Here is a 27243-nt window from a genome sequence, read left to right as displayed (position 1 = left end):
GGGACCAGTCTGACTTTCGTCCACCAGGTCCATGGCGTAGTCAAACTATGATGAAGAAGGGTAGTTACCAGCAACTAGGGAAGAGGACTGGGAAATTGTCTCATGGATACAGAGTCTGAGTGCTGAGGAAGTAACATTTTGCATGTAGATGGTGATATAGTTGCAAAACAAGAAAAACGTATTTAACACCATTGAAGTGTACTCTTAAAAATAGTTGCAATGAGGGGCTGGAGAGATGGCTCAGCAGTTAAGAGCACTGACTGCTCTTTCAGAGGTCCTGAGTTCAAATCCCAGCAACCACATGGTGGCTCACAACCATCTGTAATGGGATCTGATGCCCTCTTCTGCTGTGTGTGAAGACAGTAACAGTGTATTCACATAAATAAAATAAATCTTTTAAAAAAAAGTTGTAATGGTAAATTCTAAATTCTAAGTAAGAGAGAGAAAAAAAAAAAGAATGGAGTCTAAAGAGAACAATCTGAAAAATAAGACTTACTCTTTAGAAAAACCCACTGTCAGATAACAGCTCAGAGTCAGATGTGCTAGCGCATACCCACAGCCCTGGTTTCCCGCGAGACTCACTAAGGTGGGGAAAAAATCAACTGCGTTCAAGAGCTTGAAGCCAGGGTGGTCAGGAAAAGGAGAAGCTTGGTCTATAAATAAAAAGCCATTGAAGAGAGAAACTATAGACTGTTGAGGGGCAGCGAGGACTTTTAAGAAGGAAGGATCTTACTGTTGTCACCTAAATGCCCTTGCTAGTTTACAGGTAACTATAGAAATATTACAGTGACTTTTAGGGGAAGACTGAGGCTGTGCAGACCTCAGCCTCCTCACCAAAGCACAGACACATCGAGGAAAGAGATGCGCTGTGGACACAGAGGCCTTCCCTAATTAGACAGGCCATCAACAGCTGCAACCACTCCTGTATACGCACATTCAAGCACACAGGCCACTAACAGTCTAGCCTCACAGTTCACCTAAGACTGGACTATAGAAGGAACTAGAAGTCTCTGAGTCTGCCAAACTCAAGAACTAACCATTCAGTTCCTTCCGTCTTTACTATGAGCCCAAGTACTGACAAGCAACTTATGGTCCTTTCAAAACAAACAACTCCTGGTAGAAAAGGGAAGAGGGAGGGAGAGGGAGAGGGGGGAAAAAGAGGCCAGGAGTTCTCGATACTTGGGAGGGGTAGAGCAGGAAGATAACGTGAGCCCAGTGGATTCTGAGCAAAACAGCCAGACATTCATTTAATTTAAAAAAAAAAAAAAGGCAAAACTTTCACTATCTTTCTTCTCTCTCTTCAATGTTATGTCCTAAGATAAGAGCACAAGAAAGGGCTGCCCCCTCCCCACCCTCAAAAAAGACCAGTCAATGCTTGAAGGTAAGTCATTTTTACCTGACTGTTAGAATCTCCAAATAAGACACACAAATGCGGCACCAACTTGCTGATGACCAGTGGTTGAGTCCCAAACCTAAATATAATTTAAGGGAGAAAAATATTAGTTTCATCTAAATATTGAACAAAATATCCTGATGTTATCTTCTGTTTCTTCTACCTTTTCTGCTTTGTTTTTAAAGACAGGGTTTCTCTGTGTAGCCCTGGCTTTCCTGGAACTTACTCTGTAGACCAGGCTGGCCTCCAAGTCAGAGACCCACCTGCCTCTACCTCATAGTGGGATTGAAGGTGTTGGACACCGACCAGCCTTTCTTCTTATCTCTATGCGGGAAGCATGGACACAGACTGTTAAGGAAAGATGAGAAGTGAGCAGCGTGATGGTAAGCAGCACAAAGTAGACCTGGGCAGCCCTAGCTAGGGTTACTACTGCAACCATCATTCACACAGGCTGGGAAGCTGAGGCAGGAACCTGTAGGCGGGAACTAACGCAACACCATGGAGGGTCTTGCTTACTGGCTTACGACCAGGGCTTGCTCAGCCTGCTTTCTTATAGATCCCAGGACCAACAGCCAGGGATGGCGCCACCCACAATGGGCCGGGCCTCGCCTATCAATCACTAATTAGAAAACCGCCTTACGGCCAGAACGGATGGAAATATTTTCCCAACTGAAGTTCCCTCCTTTCTGATAACTATGGCTTGTGTCAAACTGACATAAACTAATCAGGACAACTGGGCAAAATTCTCAACAGCAGTTTGACCACCCTGACAGTTTATCAATTACTTGAGAAAACCTGAGTTGAGTCTCATCATACAGTGAGATGACGTAAGGTAACAGATATTTGTGTTTACTAATATTCCAAAGTCTAGGTTGAGTGCAAAGGACAGAAGTGCTAACACTCAGAAGGTGTGCTGACTAAAGGTCTTGACTAGCACTTGCTAGCAGGAAGGACCCAGAGCAGTAAAAGAAGTCGTCTTGCCCCAGGAAAAGGCAAAGGGGTATGCATTACCTAACATACCTCACAGCCTGGAAAACTCTTCTAGAATGGAAACAGAAGCCTCTGCTTACACTCCTGCCTCCTTCTTAGTTCTGTGACACCTGCACTGTCAGGACTCCGCCCACTACTACTCAGAGAGACTCTGTAAACCTCTAGCAGTCACCCACAGTGCTCCACACAGCCTAGGGTCAACTGACAAAAGGGGTGTGGGGAAATGGCTTTAACATGTGACACGGCACTGAGTTCAAAAGTTCTGAAGCAGATCCTAACAGAAAAAGGATCCAAAGTTATCAACATTATGACGTATATAAACATCGATTGTGGATGGCTAAGTAAAAAAATGATAAATTCAAAAATTAACATGAAAAAATCTTATACATACAAAAGTAGCACTAAAGTTTTTATTTTTGTTTGGGAAATCAATTAATAACTACTTAAAATTTATTTTCTCTCTCCCATCACCCTGTGAAAACCCTTGAGAAACGACTAAGAGAAAGGCGGCCATTTCTGTAACCACAGGACTCACATATTCAAGGTTTCAATAAGACACAGGCACACGCCTTCACGAGATCGAAAGTTCTTGTGCTTGAAGCCAGAGGCCAGCTGCTCCCAGATGTACTATTAAGAAAGCAAGTAGACATGCATGGGAAAAAGTTAGGAAATGCACGAGACAAATATAACTTTTCCTAACCTTACAATCAAGTCATCAGGAATCAGATGTGCTCCATATGTGGGACATTTTGCAAATTTTGGAATATTTACATAATAACAGTAAGAAACCTTATTGCTAAGAAACAACCCAAAATGTAAGGTTCATGTCTGTTTCATACTTACTTTATACATATAACCTGAGCATAATTTATATAATATTCTTAGTGCAGCTAAATTCTGACTGTAGCCAGCCATGGGGATCAGGTGTGCAATTTTCCACCTACAGTGTTAATGCTATATCAATGGATGAAACTTTTAGATTTTCAGATCAACTCCCATTTACAAAGTCTGGCTTACTTTGTTGTTGTTGTTGTTGTTGTTCCTGCTGTTTGGGGGGGGGGGCTGCTCGCTTGACAGCTGAACCACAATTCTGAGTTTTATACATACTTTCCACTTGAAGTTTCAATGACTGTAAGAAACACCGTGTCCCATATGTAGCATGTAAGCAGTTCTAAGAACATGGGCTGCATTGATGCTAAGAACACTGCAATTATAGGCACAGTGGTCTGGGAAGCACTCAATAGAGATGAACTCCCTACAACAGACTGCCACATGGAGCAACTGCAAACATTTTATAATTAAAGCTTTTCTCTTTTTAATACCAGACATAAGTACAGAAATATCTGGAACAGGTCGTTTTATGACTACCTAGTCTGTGGGGAGAGGAAAAATGAGCTTACACCAAAAATGCAAAACAACTGTTCAGGAATAGTGTAGCAAGGATTTCAACTCTAGCTTCCTAAACATAGTAAACTGTCCCATAAATTGTCACTTCATATTTAGAAAGCCAACTTAACATACCAAATCCACATTCTCATCCTCCACCCCCAACCATGTGTGTATGTGAAATATTCAAAAACATAATCTGAAAATTGATTTTTTTTAAAGATTTATTTATTTATTATATGTAAGTACACTGTAGCTGTCTTCAGACACACCAGAAGAGGACATCAGATCTCATTACAGATGGTTGTGAGTCACCATGTGGATGCTGAGATTTGAACTCAGGACCTCTGGAAGAGCAATCAGTGCTCTTAACCACTGAGCCATCTCTCCAACCTGAAAATTGATTTTTAAAATCTTTTTTAAGGGGTTGGGGATTTAGCTCAGTGGTAGAGCGCTTGCCTAGGAAGTGCAAGGCCCTGGGTTCGGTCCCCAGCTCCGAAAAAAAAGAACCAAAAAAAAAAAAAAAAACTTTTTTAAAAGTGCTTACTATTTGCGTGTCTGTGCTTCTGCACTTACATGAGATGTATATGTTTGCATGACTGTAGATATGTGAGTAGAGGTCCAAGGACAACTTTTAGGAGTCTGGTTTCTCCTTCCACCATGAATTCTGGGGACCAAACTCTGAACTCGGGTCATCAGGTTTGGGAAATTTAAAACTGTTAGCTTTGGCTGGGTATATAGCTCAATGACAAAACATTTACCACTGAGATCTACAAGGCCCTGGGTTCTGTTGCTACCACCACCAAATAAACATACATACATACATACATACATACATACATACATACATACATCTTACTTAGAATAACCTGTGTCAGGTAACTCAACTCTGGAACCCTTTTTTATAAAAATGCTTACATCTATGTCTAAAGATTAATATACACAGATGTTACCTGAGCAACAATTTAAAATGTAAATCAGTAAAGGCTATCCACAAAGCCTTTTTAAAGGGTATTGCTATGAAGCATTAAACCCCTTTGAATTGGCTTCCCTTTATAACTCAGTGCTCATGGCACACTAACTATATGCGACATTATACTTAACACGTCACATTGTATCACTGTGCATATTATACTTATGAGCATTAAGCTACCCTCTCAACGTGGTATACATGTCAGCTTATTATATTCTCCTTCAAAACATTTCCATGCTCTGGTTTGGATGTGGTTTTCTGCACAAGTGCTTCTGTGTCAGAGGCCTGGTCCTCAGTGTTAGGACGGAAAGACCTGGGGACTGGAGAGATGGCTCCATGGTGAAGGGCAATTGCTGCTCTTGCAGAGGATATGAGTTCAGTTCCCAGCACCCACACAACTACCTCTATAACTCCAATTCTGATTTTTACAAGTACCTACATACACATGGTATACATATTTATGCACACAAACATACATATAAAATATTTTTAATAGAAGTACCTTTAAGCAACAGGACATAGTAGCCAGAGTGGTGGTATTTGCCTTTAATCCCAGCTCATGAGAGCCAGAGGCAGGTGGTCCTCTAAGATTTTGAGGCCAGCCAGATCTACAGAGAGTTACAGGAGAGCCAAGGCTACACAGAGAAATGTTATCTCCAAAAACAAACAAACAAACAAGCCACTATCTTGGCTCTTAGTTTCTCAAAAACATGAAGAAGCCATTCCTGCCAACATGGTTCCACCTTCCATGAGCTGTGCCCACAAAACTATGACCTCCAAAGCCATGAGGTAACTACATTTTTTGTTACAAGTACAGCCTCAGACATTTTGTAACAGCATAAAACAGATCAATACATAACTAGTATATGCCCATGAACATATGTGTGGGGGTGAATGTGTGTGCAAGTACATATGTATGTGTACATTTAGAAGGCAGAGGATGACCTTGTGTGTTGTTCTTCTGGTCACTAGATTCTCACTGGCCTAGAACATGCCAAAGCTGGCTAAGCCAGATTACTGGCTTCTGAGCAAGCCCCAGCCCAAGGATCTGCCTGTCTTTGCCTCCCTATCACTGGGGATGACAAATACATGCCACCAAGCCTAACTTTAAAAGAGAAGAAAGCAAAGAAACAGGCCTCTAGAGAGCAAGCTTAGGTTTTCTTACTGACAGCAATGCATCCAATGTAATTACTACATTCCTTAAGCAAGAATTATTTCTACTATATTACAAAAACCACAAGTTGTCATAAACTATGCTTTACATAATCGATAACTGCCTATTAAAATAAAAAAATATTCTTGCTCCTGAAAGAGCTGCAGAAATTAACATAATATTCAGTAGTTTTCAAAATAACAACTTTGGTATTTTATAATGTACAGGTAAGAGAAACCAGAAAATGTTGACACAACTACAACCAGCACACTGACAAATCACTCGAGTCTTTTGGTTCTGTAAAAACAGTAAGTAACTGAAAAAAAGAAAAGGTAAGTGGAAAAATGGCACTTTATCTTAAATTTGAATTTCTTTAAAACCTTAGCAACAATCCAGTATTTAAAATTCTACTATTTCCACCCCTGATGATTTATTAGTTTGCTAGGGCAGCCATCAATCTACTTAGAACGCTCATTCAAATGTAAGCCTACCATAGGCGGTGCTGCCTCATCCATCAGCTTCAGGGTCAGATTCTGAGCTTCTTCTCGAACTTTGTCTTTGGCATCTCCCATTCTGTCTATTAAAGCTGTGGTAACTAATGGGGAAAGAGTAAGTATTTGAAAATCAACTCCATCGCAAACCATATTTCACAAAACAATAAATAGCAACTATTTCAATAAATAATTATAAGAAGAAATTACGCTAAGTCCCTTAGTTATAAGTTCAAGTGAAAATAATGAACAAATTTCAATGTAATAAGTACAATCATATTCACTTAGGACACTGCTCAAAGCCAGGACAACTCTGTATGTGGTCAAGATCCAAAGACAGGCAAGTAAATGCTTTTGTCGAGGTTAACGCAAGGGAGAGCTCTGGGAGAGTAAAGGGCATCCTCAGGAAGGATGGACAGGGGCAGTCCAAGAACATGGCAGGCTTGAGTTTCTGCACCCAGTCATACTCAAGGATCAGTTTTATAGTTAGACTTTAAATTGTATATTATACATTCTTCTTGTAGGACATATTTCCAATCTGACAAACAGAAACAAAAACATAGATGTAAGCCTGCGTGTAAGAAGGAGAAATGAACATGTTTGGAGGATGTATCTATCTAGTTTACTACAGAAGGTGTAACCAAGGGGAAGCCTTCAAGCCAGGTATGGAAGTACAAGCTTTAATCCCAGCACTGGGAGGCTCAGTCAGCAGGACTGAGAGCTCCAGGCCAGCCTGGATTATATAAAGAGAACCAGTCACAATAAAACAAAAAGCGGCCCTCACAATTAAAATCATAAACATAGGGCTGAAGAGGTGGCTTAGTGGTTAGGAGCACTGGCTACTCTTCCAGAGGAGCTGGGTTTGCTCCCCAACACTCACATGGCCGCTCACAACCACTCCTAATCCTAGCGCCAAGAGATCCCATGTCTTCTTGCAGCCTCCATGGCATGACAGACACACATGCAGGCAAAACTTCCACCCATAAAATACGATAGTCTATAAATCATATACATACTGCTCATGGCTAGGAATATGGCTCAGTGGTAGAGTGTTAGCCAGTGGGTTCTAACCCAGCATCTTTCTCATTTTGTTTAGATGTATTATTAGTAAGAATCATTCAATATCTATATGGCTAGCTATTATGGAAATCTGCTTCTTCTAAATCACAGAACATCATCATAATAATAATAATAATAATAATAATAATAATAATAATAATAATGTATCCCACTTAATCCTTACAACACTATTAGACTAAACTACTATTAGGGAGTACAATCAGAATTTGAGTAAATACATAGTTTTTTTTTTTTTAAAGATTTATTTATTATATATGAGTACACTGTAGCTGTCTTCAGACACACCGAAAGAGGGCATCAGATCTTATTACAGATGGTTGTGAGCCACCATGTGGTTGCTGGGACTTGAACTCAGGACCTCTGGAAGAGCAGTTGGTGCTCTTAACCACTGAGCCATCTCTCCAGCCCCAAATACATAGTTTTTAATAAGGTAATTGGAATAGTGTGTGTGAGTGTGAGTGTGTGTGAGTGTGTGTGAAAGTGTGTGTGTGTGTGAGAGTGTGCATGTGAGAGTGTGCGTGTGAGTGTGTGAGAGTGTGTTTGAGTGTGAGGGTGTATGTGAGTGTGTGTATGAGAGTGTGTGTGTGTGAGTGTGAGTATGAGAGTGTGTGTGAGTGTGTGTATGTGAGAGTGTGTGTATGAGAGTGTGTGTGTGTATGTGAGAGTGTGAGAGTGTATGTGAGTGTGTGTATGAGAGAGTGTGTGTGTGTATATGAGTGTGTGTGAGAGTGTGTGAGAGTGTGTGTGTGAGTGTGTATGTGAGAGTGTGTGAGTGTGAGAGTGTGTGTGTGTGTATGTGTGTGTGAGAGTGTGTGTATGTGAGAGTGTGTGAGTGTGAGAGTGTGTGTGAGTGTGTGTGTATGTGTGTGTGAGAGTGTGTGTATGTGAGAGTGTGTGAGTGTGAGAGTGTGTGTGTGTGTGTGTGTGTGTGTGTGTGTGAGAGAGTGTGTATGTGTTGTGTTGGCATCCATATAACAGTAACAAGGTAAGAAAATACTCTGTTCCTGAGAGGTAAAACTTAATTTCAAAAGGAAACTCAAAAGTTGGACTAAACAGGTGTTCATTTTAATACCACGAAGTATTTTAGGCCACACTTAAAATGTGGTGGTTTATACCTGGGATCTCAGTACTTGAGATTGGAGAGGTGGAGGCAAGATGATGAAATTCAAGGCAGCCCAGGCTTCCAGACAAGGCTGGGATCAATACAGTAAGGCTCTGTCTCAAAATTAACAGAAAACTTTAGAGCCAGTTTTAATGGCTCGTGCCTACAGCCCTGCAGTCAGGAGACTGAGGCACAAAAACAGCCATGAGAGTCAAGACAGTCTGGGTGATATAGGAAGGCACCCACACTATATGCGCAGATCTGTTCACGGATGTGAACATCTGTGAATCATCAGTAACAACAGTGAACTCTCTGTATCTTTCCTAGAGACCCAGGGAAGAGACTTCCATTTTGTAAGCCCAGAGGATGTAAACAAGTATGTTGATTTACCACAGAATGCACTGAGAGGTAAAATACAGAAAACTGAAGTATGGGTGTTAGTAGTTTTCATTTCACTGGCATTGTAAAATGTAAAATTACTTTACAAGACATAAAACTCACTACTGAGTCTCCTAAAGACTCTTGACAGTTTCCACCATACCATTTAGGGATTAAACTATCTGATAAAAAAAAAAGTTTTTTTTCGGAGATGACGACCGAACCCAGGGCCTTGCGCTTACTAGGCAAGTGTTCTACCACTGAGCTAAATCCCCAACCCCCTGATAAAAATTTTAAACTACAAAATTCTTTATTAAGCTGAGTTACCATAAAACCAGAGTATCAATGTGAACAGATTATTGCTCCAAACACAAAGCTGAGTCCACTCTCTTCCAAACTGTCCCTAATGCTCTGATGACTGAGCTATGTACAAATCTCTTTTTGGAACTAGAAATAAAACTGAATAGGACTCTCAATTTTTTACTTTTAGTGTACAAAGGACCGGTACACATCTGAGCTCACAGAGACACTGCAGCATGCACAAACCCACACAGACTGAAGTAAGGCAGGATCCCCGTGGTAAGAAGGGTAGTGGACAGGGGTCCACCCCTAACCAAGAAGCTATCTGCAACTGGCACTTGTAAAGGAAATTGTTTTTTCCCAATAAACTCGCACTGGGTATATTAAGCAGGCTTGTGGCAGGCCCCGTGCTCAGCAGCAGACGACTAACACAAGATGCACTCAGTGGCACTCGTGGACTTGTCTCACATTGCTGAGTTTGTTTCGTTTGGTTTTACTCTTCTGCTTTCTACAGTGACTTCCAGTTTTGTATTTCTATGAGTTTGTGTATGTTTCCTGTAGTATTTCTTTGGGTGTTTTTGTTTTGTTTTCTGTTTGTTCACTTTCTAAGGAAGAAGAAAGAAAAGTTGAAGAGTTGAGAAGGATCTGGGAGAATGAGGAAGGTTTAAAGAATGTTCATTAAGGGGCTGGGGATTTAGCTCAGTGGTAGAGCGCTTACCTAGGAAGCGCAAGGCCCTGGGTTCGGTCCCCAGCTCCGAAAAAAAGAACCAAAAAAAAAAAAAAAAAAAAAAAAAAAGAATGTTCATTAAGGCTCGAGAGACGGCTCAGTGGTTAAGAGCACTGATTGCTCTTCCAGAGGACCCAGGTTCAATTCTGAGCATCCACTTGGTAGCTCACAACTGTCTGTTAATCCTCTTCCAGGAGATCTCTCTCTCTCTCTCTCTTTCTCTCTCTCTCTCTCTCTCTCTCTCTCTCTCTCACACACACACACACACACACACACACACACACACACACACACACACTGTTCATTAGGCCCCAATTTAATTCAACCCTGTCCTTTTATAGAGAGACTTTTTAAACTGTTCTGTATTTATTTACTCTCTGCTGTGTATGGAGGGTGAACATGTGCCATGTCATGTGTATGGAGTTAGAGACAATCTGAACAAGTCAGGTTTCTCTACCATGTGGGACCTGGGGACTGAACTCAGGTCACTAGGCTTGTTGAGAAGCAAGGTTTACCCACTGAGCCACTGTCAGGTAATCTGGTTGAGACTTGTGAAAGGCAAATCTGAAGTTCTCCAGTTCCTGAAGAGCATGCAGACATTCTATTTACCCTGAGTCAGAAATATGTGATGATACTCTTTCACAGACATAATCAATACTTTAAGGAGGCATCCAATAAATGGCAGCAAAAAAATAAGGTCACATTTTCTCATCCTACTACATAAGCTTGCATGTAATAACAAGTTAAAGATTCACAAAAGATCTTCAAAGTAAAACAATGGTCACTAACAGGAAATCTGCCGAAGTAACAGATTAAAAGAATAAACTGTACACTGCAGTAAGGCTGGGTGTACATGTGAAGTGGGAACACAAATGAAAAGCATGAGCCGGGTTGGGGATTTAGCTCAGTGGTAGAGCGCTTGCCTAGTAAGCACAAGGCCCTGGGTTCGGTCCCCAGCTCCGAAAAAAAGGAAAAAAAAAAAAAAAAAAAAAGCATGAGCCAATGAAATGTAATTAATAGTTATTATATCGTTATATATTATATATAATATTACATACATAAATAAGATACTATATTAATGTAATATAGGTGATATATTAATATACAATATTAATATATTATGTGTAATATACTTAACAGCAAAAAAAACTATAAAGAAAAGTCTAGAGTATAAAGAATTAACCTGAAAAGTTCTGAGATACCAAGAAGGGAAGAACTACAGAGAACAGGAGGTATTGCAAATGAAAGAGCACAGCACATGCAAGTTAAGGTCATCCAAACAAGTGAGCAGGAGGGCTGGAGAGGTGGCTCAGCGGTTAAGAGCACTGACTGCTCTTCCTGAGTTCAAGTCCCAGCAACCACATGGTGGCTCACAACCATCTGTAATGGGATCTGATGGTGTGTCTGAAGACAGCTACAGTATACTTATATATAATAAATAAATTAATTTTAAAAAAATAAGTGAGCAGGCTTTTGCTAAACTATAGTGGAGAATTCTTGCTCAAGATTGTGTAGAAGATAACTGAGAAGGGAGAAGGCACATGTATGTAAAGGAAACACCATTCCAGTGTCTGGGAACACTATTCAACCTCAGTGACAACTCCAGTCCATCATGCTTCAGTGAGTTGTCAGTATACCCTGGATCTGAAAAATTCGTAAGACACGAGTACCCAGAGTACACTTCAGTGTAAACTGCTATCTCTGAGGGGATCACAAACATGCCCACAACCATAGAGAGACGAGAAATGCCACGTGTGCCAATTTCAGTGCAGTATTTCAGCCTTGCAATATTGCAGTCAATATTCTCAGTTAAATAACAAAAAAGATGAAAGGAATTATGAATGAGAAAGCCCATGCTGAAGGCTCAGGTGGAAAGTGTTGGTGTGATCTTTTTGTACATTGTGTGAAGGTTTGTTTGACTACCTAAGGCATTCTCTGATTGGCTTTAATAAAGAGCTGATGGCCTATACCTAAGCAGGAAAGGAAAGGAGACAGAAGTGTGAGAAAGAACCAGGCAGGCATGCTGCTGGAAGACATGCTGAGGAAGAAACAGGCGCCAGAACTGAAAGGGAAGAACTATTAGAATAAATAGAGTAAATTAACTTATACAAGCTAATTGGGAACGAGCCTAAACTATAAGGCCTAAGCACTCAGAAATAAATAAACAATTCAGGAATAAAGTCTCTGTGTCATTACTGGAAGCTGGCAGGTGAAGACAGTCGGCAATAGAGAAAAGGCATGCTTAGCATGAAGAGGCCTGGGGAAGAGGCAGTGCTCATCATCCACGAGGCCTGGGCATTTAAAATTCAAAGCCATTCTTGATTGTATGAACAGCTCAAGGCCAGCCTGAGATAAACAGTGAGTTCTAGACCAGTCAGAGCTACACAGAGAGGAGACCTTTTATTTAAAGGAAGTAAAAAAGGAAGGGGGGAGGGAGGAAGGGAGGGAGGAAGGGAAAGAAAAGCAAAGAAAAGCTCCATGGACCTAGACAGAAGGAAGTTGCAATACAACTTCAAGTAATAATTACACATAAGAGAAAATCAGACACACCTTAGAATCAATTTCTCACAGCCTCAAAATTTTAATTTTTAAAATCCCCATTTATGCACTCAAATACATAAAACATGTTTTTAAAGCATGGATTTTTTAAACACCTACCATGAACTTTAAGCAGAAGACTGACGGTAAAAATTTTATCTTAATACTAAGGAGGGAAATACTAATTAATGATTAAACATGAATAACTAGAAACTTAGGTTTTATAACAAACAAAAAACTAGCAGGGGCTGGGGATTTAGCTCAGTGGTAGAGTGCTTGCCTAGGAAGCACAAGGCCCTGGGTTCGGTCCCCAGCTCCGAAAAAAAGAAAAAAGAAAAAAAACTAGCAATGTAGCCTGGATGGTGACGCATGCCTGTAATCCCAGAACTTGGGAGGCAGAGGCAGGGGATCTCTGTGAGTTGGATGTCAGGCTCACATACAGAACAAGTTTCAGGCCTGCCACGGCCACAGAGTGAGACTGTCTCAAAACAACAAAAACCAACCCATAGCATGTAGTTTATATTACAAATGTCATTTTACAGAGAGATGACACTAAAAAAGATGAGGACATGGCACAAATACTTAACAGCATCCAGGATGCTGTGCAGTCCTGTTGTTTCTGCTGTATACCTCCTGCAGAATTACCTGCTTAAGAAGCTTTAAAGGTTTTCTAGTAAATTAAAATGTCTCCGGGTTATTCAAAATTATATTTTTTTAAATTTTTAATTAATTAATTGCATTTACTTGATTTTAATATGTCTATATATAAGTGTGTGCTATGTGTGTGTATGTGTGTGTGTGTGTGTGTGTGTGTGTGTGTGTGTGTGCGCGTGTGTGTGCAAGTACTGTCAAAGACCAGAGGCCAGAAGTGGGCACGGAAGCTCCTGGAACTAGAGTTACAGATGGTTGTGAACCCCTGTTCTGAGTGGTGAGACTAACACCGGCCTTTCGCAGGCCTTCTGAAGAACAAACGCTTTCACCACAGAACCATTTCTCCAATCCCCAAACTATATTTTTTTCTAAATTTACAAAAATTCACTCTAGTTAACAAAAACTACAAGTAAAAGTCACTATATCAAACTCTATGATGATTGTTAAAGTGAACTTACCCATTGTTACGTAAGATTTAAATCGTGTTGACAATCTATCCACAAAGGCACTTAAAATCTCCAATCCTAATAATGATACCTACAAATAGAAAGATTTAATAAGTAAAAATTACTGATGCATATCTTATCAGTATATAATACTTAATATACAGCAATCTTCACATATTACTAAAATTTTTAAAAGTAAGTTTAGCTGGGTATAGTAGCACAGGCCCTTAATTCCACCACTCAGGAGGGAAAGGCAGGAGAATCTCTATGAGTTCAAGGCCAGCCTGGCCCACATAGTGAGTTCCAGTCCAACCAAGGGCACATAGTGAGACCCTGGTTCAAAATGTATTTATATATTCATTTATATATGTACATTATATATGCATGTGTATTATACATGTATACACACATACATACAAATACATATGCATATATAAAAACATTATATATCTATATATTTTATACATTTTGAGTTTCACCCATGTATCAAAAAATAATAAAATTTAATAAATTTAAAATTTTTTTAGTGAGATTGATATATTTACAGGTAGGTAATCATAAGACTGGAGATTCTACTCTCAAATACATCAATAATAACAATTTATAAATGTAGAGTGTACTGGCTGGTTTTGTGTGTCAATTTGACACAAGCTAGAGTCATCAGAAAGGAAGGAGCCTCAGTCGAAGAAATGCCTCCATGAGATCCAGCGAAAGGGCACTCTCACCTATCGATCAAGGGGGAGGACCCAGCCCACTGTGGGTGGTGCCATCCCTGGGCTGGTGGTCATGGGTTCTATAAGAAAGCAAGCTGAACAAGTCAGGGAAGCAAGCCAGTGAGCAGCACCCTCCATGGCCTCTGCACCAGTTCCTGCCTCCAGGATCCTGTCCTGACTTCCTTTGGTGATGAAGAGTGATGTCATACAGTAGAACAGAGTAAATGCTTTCCTCCTCACCTTGCTTTTTGGTCGTAGTGTTTCAGTGCACTAAATTAATAACGGATAAAATGGGTGACGGTTACCAAAGGCTTAGTGACCATACCTGCAACTCACTTCTCAGTTTGCAATACATTTAAACAGTGAGCAGTTCAGTAATACAAGTTAATAACAAAGGATTTCCCATTTCTGTCTGGAGAGTAGAGACTGGAACACTGTTCTTGAATGCATGAGAGAACTGAGGATGTAGGGCAGTGATTCTCAACCTTCCTAATGCTACAACTCTTGTGCTGTGGTGACCTCCACCCATACAATTATCCGCATTGCTACTTTGTACCTGTAATTTTGCTATTATGAATCATAATGTAAGTATCTGTGTTTTCTGATAGTCTTAGGTGGCCCCTGTGAAAGGGTTGTTGGACCTCCCAAATGGATCATGACCCACAGATTGAGAATCACTGTGTAAACTAGCCAGTCAGATATCATATTTAAAAAAAAAAAAAAAAAAGACAGACAGACACAAACAAAACGTCCACAAGTGACAGGAGAAAATGAAGCTGCAGTGACAAGAATGGGTAGGAAGAATTCCATTGTATTTAACAAACTGCTAATAATCTGAGTGTAGACTAGTATAGAAAATTTTAAAAATATTTTTGAGCATTTTATTATTTTTGTGTACATGGATGTTTTGCCTGTGAACGTCTGTGCACCACATCCATGATGCTGTGCCCATGGGGGCAGAGGAGGGCTTCAGAGCTCCTTGGGACTGGAATTACAGACAGTTGTGCCACCTTGTGGGTATTGGGAATTGATCCTGGGTCTTCTGGAAGAGAAGCCTGTGCTCTTAACTGCTGAGCCTTGTGTCCAGCACTTAGTATAAAATCTCTCAAATAGCCAGAGACGCAGGAGTTCATACCCACTCAGAGGCCCCAGTTTGCACCCAAAAACAAGATTACTTGATAGTTAAGACCCATAGCTAGGCGGGAGGGCGGGAGATTAGAGAAGGCTCTGTGGCTGGTGGAAGTCTTGGAGATCAGTATGGCCTACACAGTAAAGGTAATGCTTTCAGTCCCCTTGTCTTCTAGAAAAGAAGAACTTAACTTGAAGTCCTGGGGGAAGAAGATCCAGTATCCAATGGGAATAAACTGTAGTGGAGGGAAGGAGCAGATCCAAAGCTGGCTGTCTACTCCGCTATGAGACAGAAAGCCGTCCTCAAGCACACTATCCAGGTGACTGTTTCTGACACAACCTCACTCACTCACCACAAGGCTCAAGGGCAAAGAGCCTCCAAAGACTGACTCTATACTGCGGTTTCGCCACTAGGGTACAGGAATGCTGCCAGGCAGACTACACAAGGAGCCCTAGATTACCCTGTGCTGCTCTTGGTGCCAGGCTTGAGGAAAATGCTAATACACTGCTCAGGGGGTAGGAAAACGCAGCCAAAGATGTGGGAGGCCTAAGCTGGGGTTCCCTGACTCCCAAGTGTCCAGTCCCCACTGGAAACTGTGCAGAGAAGTTGAGAATGGAGGGTCATAGGGTAAGGGGTCCGCCAGCCTGCAATGAGGAGCCTGGGACCAGAGGCTCCAAAACTCCTGGAAATCCTGTGTCTCAGGGAGTTGGGAACAGAGTTGGGTCCCCCGGATGAGGAGAGGGGCCTTCTGGCTTAGTTCATCGGCAGTTGTCCTTAGCTTAGCAGATTGTCAGGGAGCTCCGAGGGGCTTTCCAAGGGAGACTCAGGCAAAGTGGCTCTGCAGACAAAGGCTTTCTCCATGCTTTTGATAAAAGACAGTCCTTGGTTTCAAACTGTTTACTGATTGTTCATTGTGGAAAATGGGTGCATACAATCTCAAGGTAGACCAGAGATTAAATACCTTTTGAAGGAAGGAATGTTCAGGCAGAGAAGCTTACTGGCTAAACTCTCAGGGCCCATCTAGATATCTCCTTAGCATGGAGAACTGTTCTGATCTATGTGACCATAGGTCACAATCCTATGTAGGAAGTGTGGTCACGTGTCAAGGGGTCTGGCTGGAAGTAGGTGAAGCTCCTACTGTCCTCTCAAAGGTTCTGGGGCTTCCAACCCCCTCAACCTTACCGAGTTTCCTGGCACAATCCATTGCCCCACAACTCCTCTTCTCTTTTATAAAGGAGAGATGCCATTGGAGTGAGTGTCTCTTATGTTATCTACAGTGAAAATCTGGGGTGGGTTGGAGTGTAAGCATCAAAATAAAACACAATATAAGCCAGAGGGGTAGGGGCTAGAAAGACAAGGGATTATTGGATTAATTGTTCAGTAAATTGAAACTGAGAGTGAGTCTGTACAGAGTTTGTGAGAGTATTAACATCGGTTTTAAACAACATTTGATTTATCTATATAGACATCATGTAAGTTTCCCCAAGCTCGGTAGCCATTAGGCTCTGGTAAGAGAGTTCATCTGTGGCTGGAAGGTCCGGAAGCTGTCAGCGCATGCTTGTCTCAGAAGTCTTCAGATGCTGTGTGTGGACGAAGGCAGCTTTGTTGCCGCAGGCAGGTCCTAGGAGGTGGCAGGTCAGTGCCCATCTGGCCCGAGGCGGCAGCTCTCTTTCTCCCTTTTGTAGAGATTAACTTGTAGATTAATAAGAGGTGAGCAGAACCCCAGCAGTGGGTGTCTGCACAGGGTGGGTGGTGTAACAGTTTGCTGGGAGTATAGCGTAGCCTGTTGTAATGGTCCTAGAAAAAAGGCAAGGGTGGTGAAGAATTTAGTCCTGGAGGGAATCCTTCAAGTGAGCAGCTGCCTGTATTGTATTAAGGAAAGCAGAGGGAAGAATTGGAAATTTATCTGCTTTGGATGGCTGAGGAAGAAAATCCCATGTTAACTATGTGTCTAGGATAGGCAGTAGCAGTTTGCCTGTAAAAGAAAACATTGTTATTTAAGGATTAAATAATAGTTATTAATGTAGTCAGTTTGACCTATAGGAGTAGATTAAATATGAATTTTAGGACAATTTTAGTTTGAAGGCACAAACATTATTTCAGGTGTTCCTGTTAGGGAGAAAAATAAACATTTAAATAAAGAAGTATGAAAATTTTATGTTAAAGGTTACAGGTATGGTTTTTGTTTCAAATTCTCAGCAGCAAGATCTCATCTATAGTCCTTGCTCTGGTGGGCTCTTTTCCCCAAGGTAAAGGGGGAAGGGCCTGCTCTGCCATGCCGTGGCTATGGCTGTGGCTATGGCTGTGGCTATGGCTGTGGCTGTGGCTATCTGCTCTAACAGGCAGGTATCCCTTTTTCTTCCTGCATGTTTTTCCTTGGCTGGTACTGCTAGAAGGCGGTGGGGGTGGGGTGTTTTTGTACACCCTAAAAGTAGAGTGGAAAGAGAAGCACAGGGACTTGGTGGCACAGTATTGGTGGGGCCAGAGGGAGTGGGGAGCAGGGAGAGGAGAGTGTGGATCGGAGTTTTTGTAAATGGTCAGTTGGACTGTCTGGATTTGGAACAGGTCAGTGCAGTAGCTCTGCCCGAAAACAAAAATGGGAAGGAGACAGAGTGTCTGCCTTTAGAGCAGGAAGGTCTGGGTCTTTGCTTAATCTGGAGTTCCGATGGGGCTCTGTGTGGGTCACCAGCAGGGTATGCCCCACGTAGAAGGTACCAGACTTGCCCTCCAATGAATCCTCGTTAAAGGATTTAAAGTGGACTCATTCCAATTACAGGGCCTCAGGAAAGTACTCCTGTATTGTTATTTTTTTTTTTTTTTGGTTCTTTTTTTCAGAGCTGGGGACCGAACCCAGGGCCTTGCGCTTCCTAGGCAAGCGCTCTAACCACTGAGCCAAATCCCCAGCCCCTGTATTGTTATTTTTTGTCACTACCTCCCTAGGGCGAAAGTGGGTAATTTGCACACCTGCTGCCTTCCTTGGATGTGACAGCTGGTTCTCAGGCTCCCTCTCTGGAATGGAAGCCTGATTCCCTGTCACCCATGGTCACCATGGTAGGCACAGCTACTACCATTAAAGTTGATAGGGCAGATGTTGAAATGGGTCATTACCGACACAAGGAGCCAGAGATCTGCCCAAAGTTATCTGAAGTCACCAAAGCCCCCATCACCGCCCCTCACCCCGGCCAGGTTGATTTTTGCTGATAAATGCATGAATTCCCCACCCTGAGGGGGGGGCGTCAGTGCCCATTGGTGTGTTATTAGCTCTAGAATGACCACAGTTATCCAAGCATGAGAGGAGCGAGTGACAAAGGAACCATAACTAATTTAATGAGCCATTCACACGAAGTTTCACTGTACCCAGCCATGCGTACTTAGACATGCATGGCTTAATCCTTGAGACAAGCGATGCTATGCAGGATCCGGCTCAACCATACCAATGTTCCTGGCACAGTCCGCCGTCCCACACCTCACAATCAGGCTGGCAAGACGAAGCGAGAGCACAGGGAAGGGAGCATTACAGAAACATGGATTCAAGCAGAGGGCTCATCAGAATACGGAAGAAAACCCATCATCAAGGTAACTCAGGGGAACCAGAAGCAAACAGGAATCAACAACAAACACAGCACACAGACCTAACTTAACTCCTGACTACACTGATTATACAGCTCTATACTATAAGCTTAACAGAAGGAAAAGGTGCTACTTCAATGAAAGAAACGATTCAGTTTAGTCTTAAATTTCTCAACTCTGCAACTTTCAACTAAGAAGTATGAGGCACAGGAAAAAGATCAAAAGATAGGGAATTTGGACCCCAATATCAAGAGCAAAACCATCAAGAAACAAAATACAATGTATAGGTCTGAAGCCTAAGTTTAAACCAATGATTAACGTGTTTACAGCACAGGGTGACAGCCCTTACCCAGAACACGAGAAGCCTTGGCTCAGGCCCTAGCAGAGGCCTGGGAAGCTGACTGGTGACCAAAAGGACCAAAGATGAACCTTCACAAAATGACCTTCTAAAATAAGATTAACAGGGCACTGCACAGTTGGTAAAGGGTTCGCCTAGCATGCGTAAGGCCCTGGATTTAATCTCCAGAACCATACAAACTGAACATGGTAGAAAACAGCAGACATGGAGGATACATGGGGAACAACACTACATGGGGGAAGATTTGTTTGTTTGTTTTGTTTTGTTGTTTGTTTTTTGAAACAAGGCTTCTTTGTATCTCCAGCTGTCATGGAACTCACTCTGTAGACATGGCTGGCCTTGAACTCAGAGACCATTCTCTTCTTTCTGCCTCCCCACGCCCCATGCTGGAATTAAAGACATATGCTGTCACGACAAGCAGCATGGAGAAACACCCAGACAACATACATGAATAAATATGCAGTTTCTGCATACATATGGAAACCTGGGGAAGCATAAACCAGCTGGTCCACCCAGAAAGTTCCAGGCCAGCTAAGGCTACATAGTGAGACACTGTTTCAAAAAAATAAAACATAATCCAAAATATGTTTTATTTAAAAAAAAAAAAAAAGGTAAAAAAGAGGAGAGGGCGCAGGAGACTGGCTCAGCAGGTAAAGCCCTGTGTAAGACAGACACCCTGTGCTCAGCCCTGGAGCCCACACAGAGAAAGCCGCCAGCACTAAGTTGTCCTCAGTCTCCACACGCACACCAATGGCATATGTCCTCTTCCCACCCCACCAGCACAGTACCCCATCTCTGCACCACACACACACACACACACACACACACACACACACACACACACACAGCCCCAGTTGGGTTTCTGTTGCTGTGATAAACACCATGACCAAGGCAACTTAGGGAGGAATAGTGGGGGGGCGTTACTCCATCATAGTTCGTTTATACTGTAAACTTCGTGGTCTATCATGAAGGCAAGCTGGGGCAGACACTCAAGACAGGAACCTTTGGCCACAGTGGTACATCCCAGCACTCGGGAGGCAGAGGCAGTTGAATCTAAGTTTGAGGCCAGCCTTCTTTCTCTACATACTGAGTTCGAGGACAGCCAGGGCTAGAAAGACCATACCAAAAAAAAAAAAAAAAAAAAAAAGAAAGAAAGAGAGAAAGAAAGAAAGAAAGGAAAGAGATCTAAAGGCAGAGACGGAAGAATGCTGCTTACTGGCTTATTCCCCATGACTCACTCAGCTTGCTTTTTAAAATATATATAGCACAGGACCATCTGCCCAGAAGTGGCAATGCCCACGGTGGGCTGGACCCTCTCATATCATTAATCAAGAAAATGCCTCATTTGCCTACAGACCAATCTCATGGAGATATTTTCTCAATTGAGGTTTCCTCTTCTCAGAGGACTCTAGTTTGGGTTAAGTTGACAAGAAAGGAAAAAAAAACCTAACCAATACACATCATCACATCGACATCATAATAGTAATACAAAAACTTTTAAAAACAAAGCAGGAGGACTGGGGTTGCAATCTTGACTGTACGTACAAGTCCTTCCATGAGATTCTCAGCACTGCACCATGGCATGCTCATAATCCCAGCACTCAGTATGCAAAATGCGTTCAAAAAAGAATCAGAGCTAGCCAAAAACCAAACCAACAAATAAAACTACCACCACGGTCCTAAAAAAAGAAAACAAAGGAAAAAACACAAGACCACCCTTGGCTACAAAGAGAATTCACAGCCTGTCTGGGCTACAAGAGATCATATCTCAAAAATAAGTTAAGTACTTAATCACTAAAAATGATTGCTATAAGTAAATACTAAAGCCAATGAGTTCAGTAAAGCCCTGAGATTAAAGGTTGTTATAAAAACTGACTGCTGGGCATGGTGGTGGCGTACACCTCTAGTCCCAGCAGAGGCAGAGGCAGGTGGATCTCTACTAATCTGAATAGCAAGTAACAGGACAATCAGGAAAAGCTTTAGATTCTATCACAAAACAAAACAAAACACAAGCCTGTGAGGATCCCTGCCATGATTCTAGTACCCAAAATCCTAAAGCACGAATGCTGCAGCGTGAGAGCCTGCTACAAAACAGACAGTGATTCTTCTACACACTAGCACTCAAAACTGAGGAGTAAAACCAATGACAGTTTGGATGTCAAATGGACCCCAAAAAGTCAAGTGTCTGAACAACTGGTCCCCAGATGATGACACTGCTTTGAGAGTGTATGGACATTTTGGGATTACAGCCCATGTAGCAGCAATGAATTGCGGGAGACGGTCCCCAACCCCAACCCCATTTTTCCTCCCCTCCCTCCCTCCCTCCTTCTGGTTTGGACTCTATGCTCCCTGACCCACCAGGACATGAGGAAGCCACACCACAAGCTCCCACTGCCATAAACAGAACAGCCCCAGCTTCCATGCCTTCCAGACCAAGATGAACTGATGTCCTTCCTCCCTGAAATTGCTCCTGTTAGGTATTCTGTCACAGAACAAATAACTAACACACGGGGGAAATACTTATAACAATTATATAAAGTCAACACACAAAAATTACAAAATGCTAATAAAATAATGCAAGATGAGCTAAGGAAGTTCAAGGTTGCAGGAAGCAATCCCAAAGTCGCCAGGAGGATTTGTTCAGAGACCTAAACTGGTCTTACGATGAAAAGGTAAATGAGCAGGCTACACATACACTACTAAACTTAAAAACAAGCTAACAAATCACATGATTTCAAGACTTTATATGAAGCTACAGCAATCCAGAAAGAGAGCTGGGACTGGAGAGATGGCTCAGCAGTTAAGGCACTCACTGCTTGTACACATGACCCAGATTCAAGGCCAGTTTGCACCACACAGCAGCTCACAACTCTAACTCGAGTACCTGGAGATCCAGTGCCCAATTCTGGCCTTAGGCACTAGGCATACATGTGGTCACAGACGCGCATGCAGGAAAAACACCCACACACATAAAAATAAATTAACTTCTTTAAAAATATAGTTATTGGGGTTGGGGATTTAGCTCAGTGGTAGAGCGCTTGCCTAGGAAGCGCAAGGCCCTGGGTTCGGTCCCCAGCTCCGAAAAAAAGAACCAAAAAAAAAAAAAATATATAGTTATTAATAAGAGATGAACACAGAGTTTCATGAAATAGAAGACAGAGTACAAAATAGAGAAAAACTAGCTGGTATCTAGCAGCTGCACAAAGGACCTCAAGGAAGAGATTAGCCTTTAAACAAATGTTGCTATAATTAGATGTCAACGTTCAAAATGAATAGGCCTCAACTTATACAAACAAAAACCATATCAAAGACATAAATAAAAATTACTTTCATTTATTTAAGTGTTAAGGTTCACAAAAATAGTCCATTTTATTTATTTTATTTTTTGCAGAAGGGCAGGGCCTTTATGCATCTATGCAGGTGCAGTACCACTTCGCTACACCCTGCTCTTGGAAACAGAACAAGCGGATTTAGACCCAGTTAGGAACATAAACACACTGACAAGACTACTCCGACCTTACTCTAAACACAAACTGCAACAAACAAAAATCAAGAACTATTTTTAAATCCATCAATTAAAGCCAACTTTTAAGGCTTTTATTTTGGTGTGTTCTTAAATCATAAAACTAAGATTTAAAATAAGTCAGGACAGGAACTGGGGAGATGGTTCAACAGGTACTTACAATCAAGACCGACAACCTGAGTTCAATCCCTTAACCATACAGCCCAGTAGAGAACTAACTCCTACGGGCTGTCCCCTGACCTCCACAAGCATGGCACACTCAGAGACACACACACACACAACTATTTAACTTTTAAAAAGCCAGACCTGGCAGCAGGAGCCTGCAATCCTAGCATATAGCAGGCTAACGCAGGAAGACTGTAAGATCTAGTTAGCCTGGATACACAGCAGCATCTTCACGCTTTAGTTTTAATTACAAATTTAATGAATGCTATTATCCTGAGAAGATTCAGTATCCAGGATCATCTCCCTGTTTTCCTTATCAATCTTTCTCTCCCTTTCTCCTCCCATCTGCATCCCAAATGCTTCGACGTCCGACACTGGTATTAACAAATGAACATGCTATAGTCATCGTAGCTCTAGTTTCAGTTCAGTAGAATGTATAATCTTTTAAATAGGTTAGATCAGAATGTCAGTCAAAGGCTTGCTAGAGGGCTCAGTGGGTAAAAATACTTCTAGCCAAGCACTGGTTCAATCCCCAGAACCAATAGTGGAAATAGAAATGATTCTTTAAAGTATTCCTCTGACCTCAGGACATGATGATCCGTTAGTGTGTGTGTGCACACACACATGAAATAAAAAAAAAATTTTTTTTGACAGAAATGTCAGTCAACTACAGAGCTAAAGAACTATATAAAATGTCAGGAGCCATCTAGGCAAAAACATGTTTTGGAGATGGCCCACCATTTGTGCATGGCCTGTGACAGGTAAGCTCTGACTTGCAGGCCTTCAGATATTTTATCTCAGGATGGCTTCTTACTGTTGCTATCCCTTTCCCTATCACAATCTAATGATTCCTGGGCATTAGCCCACCCTATTGGGCAGATTTCCTGCAGATCAACATGAAGATGAACTTTCATGAATTAATGATGTTTAATCAATGATTTTATAGAATTACCGATTTTATTTAAATAGTTTTAGAAAGTTTTTGGAGATAATTTTTAGTTGTTTTGCCATAAATATATAATAAAGTCAGAATCAAAAATAGAATGTGTCCATTCCTCATAGACTAGTAAGTAAAGGCTGCATAATAAGAAATACAAGTTTTCACAATTACACTAAAAAGAGGAATAGACTTGGGACAAATTTGTGATCAAAGAAAAACATTCTTTCTAGGTCAGGTCCATGGATGAAGCCACAGGTTTGCACCATGATAAATCAAGGCCGTGTGAAGCTATTGCTGAACCTATAATGAGCTTACAGAATGGAACATGCTTTGAACTTAACTATCAACATCCTTCTGTAACTCCCCTTGTGTGTAACATCTTCTCTATGAGGCAGCTTCTAAAGAATTTCTGCCTGAGAAGGTGTAAGAGGCGAGAGAAACAATAAGGTGGTGGCTTCTGGGGCTCTGCCCCATCTACCCACCTAATGTGTGTGTGGCTTGGAGGGCTCTGTGCCACCCATCCAAATGTATATATGTGTATGTATGTTTGTATGTATGTATGTATATGTGTATATACATACATGTATAGCTATATGTGTGTGTATGTAAGTATGCATGAACACTTGTAAAGCTGATGAGACAGGTGGTGGGACCCGACCAGAACACGTGTGTGTGTGTGTGTGTGTGTGTGTGTGTGTGTGTGTGTGTGTCTGTAGATGAATTTTCTTTTTCTTCTTTTACTTTCTCACTGGTTCATGAAGAGTTAACGAGTCCAAGCCTGTCAAGTGAGTTCCTTAAGCAACAGAAAAAAAGAAACCAATGTTAATTAGCATTGCAGAGAAAAGAAACCATCATTGATTAGCACAGAACAGTAAGAAAGAGTTTCCAGAGGCCATCAGTTTCTCTTCCCCTTTCTTCTGACTCTGTCCCATCTCCGTGCTTGTGAGACCAGGAGGTTCCCCACAGTAAAATAGTAATGATCACACCTGATTTAAGATTCACAACTGAGAACTTTACCTGTGACATTGGCAAACCAGACAAGAGTTTTTGACCTGTAGCTATCATGTAAGCTTAATTCATAATCATGGATGGTCTTCCACTAAGGAAGAAAACGTGTTGTTCATAAAGGACACACACCCACAATGCTCCTCTTGCTGGAAAAAAGCTCATAGAATTTTTTTAAAATTGAAAAATCTAAGAAAAATGATAAATTCTAAGAAGATTAGTGAAAGAATCTTATAGAGTAAGTGGCAGGCAAATGAGCCCACACAAGTGAAATGAATGAAGCAGAGGGAACCACAGAGCCAGCAGAGGGAAGAACACTGGTGTGCTCTGAGGAGAGAAAGGTATAAATGAGTGAACTCAGAAGATATAATGTGAGTGCCAGGGGCCACCAGAGTTCAGCAACGTAAATTAAGCCAGTTGAAGAGGTTCCCCACTGATCTGCGGTAGCACTGGTTCAGGACTGAAAGAGTGGAGTTAGCCAGTACTGTGTTTTACTGAAGGGACCGTAAGGCAGGCATGAAGAGGGAGGTGAGAATTGAGAAAGAATGGGCCTTGAGAGATGTTCAGTGCTTAGGAGCACTTGTTCTTGCAAAAGACCCAGGTTCACTCCCAGCACCCACATGGTGCCTCACAGTCATCTATAACTGCTGTTCCAGGGAATCCAATACCTTGTTCTGACCTCCAAGAGCACTCAACATGTATATGGTAGACATGCATGCAGGTGAGACACTCATAAACATAAAACAAAATTTTTTAAAAAATCTAAAAAAAAGTAAAGAGAGAAAGCAATAGAGTTAAACACTTAATGAAGTTGGGCATAGTGGTACACACCTTTAATTCCAGGACTCAAGAGGCAGAGGCAGGCAAATTTCTACAACTTCCAGCCAGCCTGGTCTACATAGCCAAGTTCCACAACAGCCAAGGCTACTTAGAAAGACCAAAGCTAAATGGAACAGACAGAGATGGAGGAGTCAGTGAAGCCAAGTGTAATGCACATACGCCTAGGACCCTACCATTTTTGAGTGGAGGTAAGAGATGACAAATTCAAGGCTACCCTAAACAATGGTGCTGCTAGAAACCATCTCTCGTTTTCAAAGCAATATAAAGGAGGTCTTAATGACATGAAAGTCCCATGGGGTGGTCAAGCCAGTTTTTCATGTGTGTATGTGTATAGGGTGGGGCACACAGGTACAATACATCTATATGTATGGAACAGCTAATAATCACAAGTGTTGGTTTTGACATCCACCTTGTTGGAAACAGGGTGTCTTCTTGTTTTGCCTATGTGTACTCTTGGGCGAGCTAGCCAGCTAGCCAGGAATTCACTTAGCGCCTCCTTCCATCTCCTACAGAAGTACTAGGGTTACAGGCACCTGCTTTCCACCATCAGTCTCTATGTGGGATCTAGGGATTCCATGGCAAGCTAAGTTTAGCCACTGAACCATTTCCCCAGCCCAACTAGTCAAACTTCTAAGTCCAGGTATACTGGAGAAATAAAGTTTGCCAATAACATCATCACTTTCAGCATCTGAGACACTAACAACCACTCATCTGTAATGGTCTGAACTGCTGTGGTGGCATTCCAGCAATGACATGTTCGGCTGCAGCCATGACTACTGTTATATCTTCTTGGTTAGTCAGACTGGTGGTACATTTGGATACCATCAGGCTTCCATACCCACAGGTTCTGCATTCTCAGATTCAACTGACATTAGATGGAAAATTCTGGAAGTAATTTCAAGTACATTGGAGGATATGTATAGGCATACACATCCTTATGTAACGGACCCAAGCATGTTTGGTATCCAAGGGAAGGAGAGCTCTAGAACCAATCCCTTTTTAATATTATGGAGAAACTACACATTTTTCTCTTAACAAAATTATGTTTGTTTCCTTTATGGTAGTTAGGATATTACAAGAATCTTTTTTGAATGAAGTACTTGATACCAAATATGTCATTTCAGAACTGTAAAAGGAGCTCTCCTACTCTCTGCCCTTCTCTCCCTGAGTCCTTTCTCCCTTCCCCTTCGCCCCTCTCTTCACTTGTTCCGAACTCTCCTCTCCTCCCCTCCCCTCCCCTCCTCCCTTCCTTCCCAACCCCACTTTCCATGTCCTAAATAAACTATATTACACACACACACACACACACACACACACACACACACACACACACAGAGAGAGAGAGAGAGAATTGTAAAAGGAGCATTAAAGGGGGACATTAAGCCAGGCTCT

General features: G+C 41.8%; 1 protein-coding gene across 33 annotated transcripts in view; it reads right to left on the bottom strand.

Annotated features, from left to right (window-relative positions):
- Clasp2 (cytoplasmic linker associated protein 2) overlaps positions 1-27243 on the bottom strand; it is a 181403-nt gene that overhangs the window by 147274 nt on the left and 6886 nt on the right. For all 33 annotated transcript variants that reach the window (XM_063264756.1, XM_063264733.1, XM_039080674.2 and 30 more), the window contains exons 2-5: positions 13621-13699; positions 6387-6490; positions 2919-3010; positions 1397-1472 (exon numbers count right to left, since the gene is read on the bottom strand). In XM_063264756.1, coding sequence (XP_063120826.1) covers positions 1397-1472; positions 2919-3010; positions 6387-6490; positions 13621-13699 — 351 coding nt within the window. The remainder of the gene's footprint in view (positions 1-1396; positions 1473-2918; positions 3011-6386; positions 6491-13620; positions 13700-27243) is intronic.

The sequence above is a fragment of the Rattus norvegicus genome, chromosome 8 (assembly GCF_036323735.1).
Source record: "Rattus norvegicus strain BN/NHsdMcwi chromosome 8, GRCr8, whole genome shotgun sequence".
NCBI classification, from domain to species: domain Eukaryota; kingdom Metazoa; phylum Chordata; class Mammalia; order Rodentia; family Muridae; genus Rattus; species Rattus norvegicus.
The sequence above is the reverse complement of the archived record's forward strand: the minus strand, read 5'-3'. Positions and strand labels throughout refer to the sequence as shown.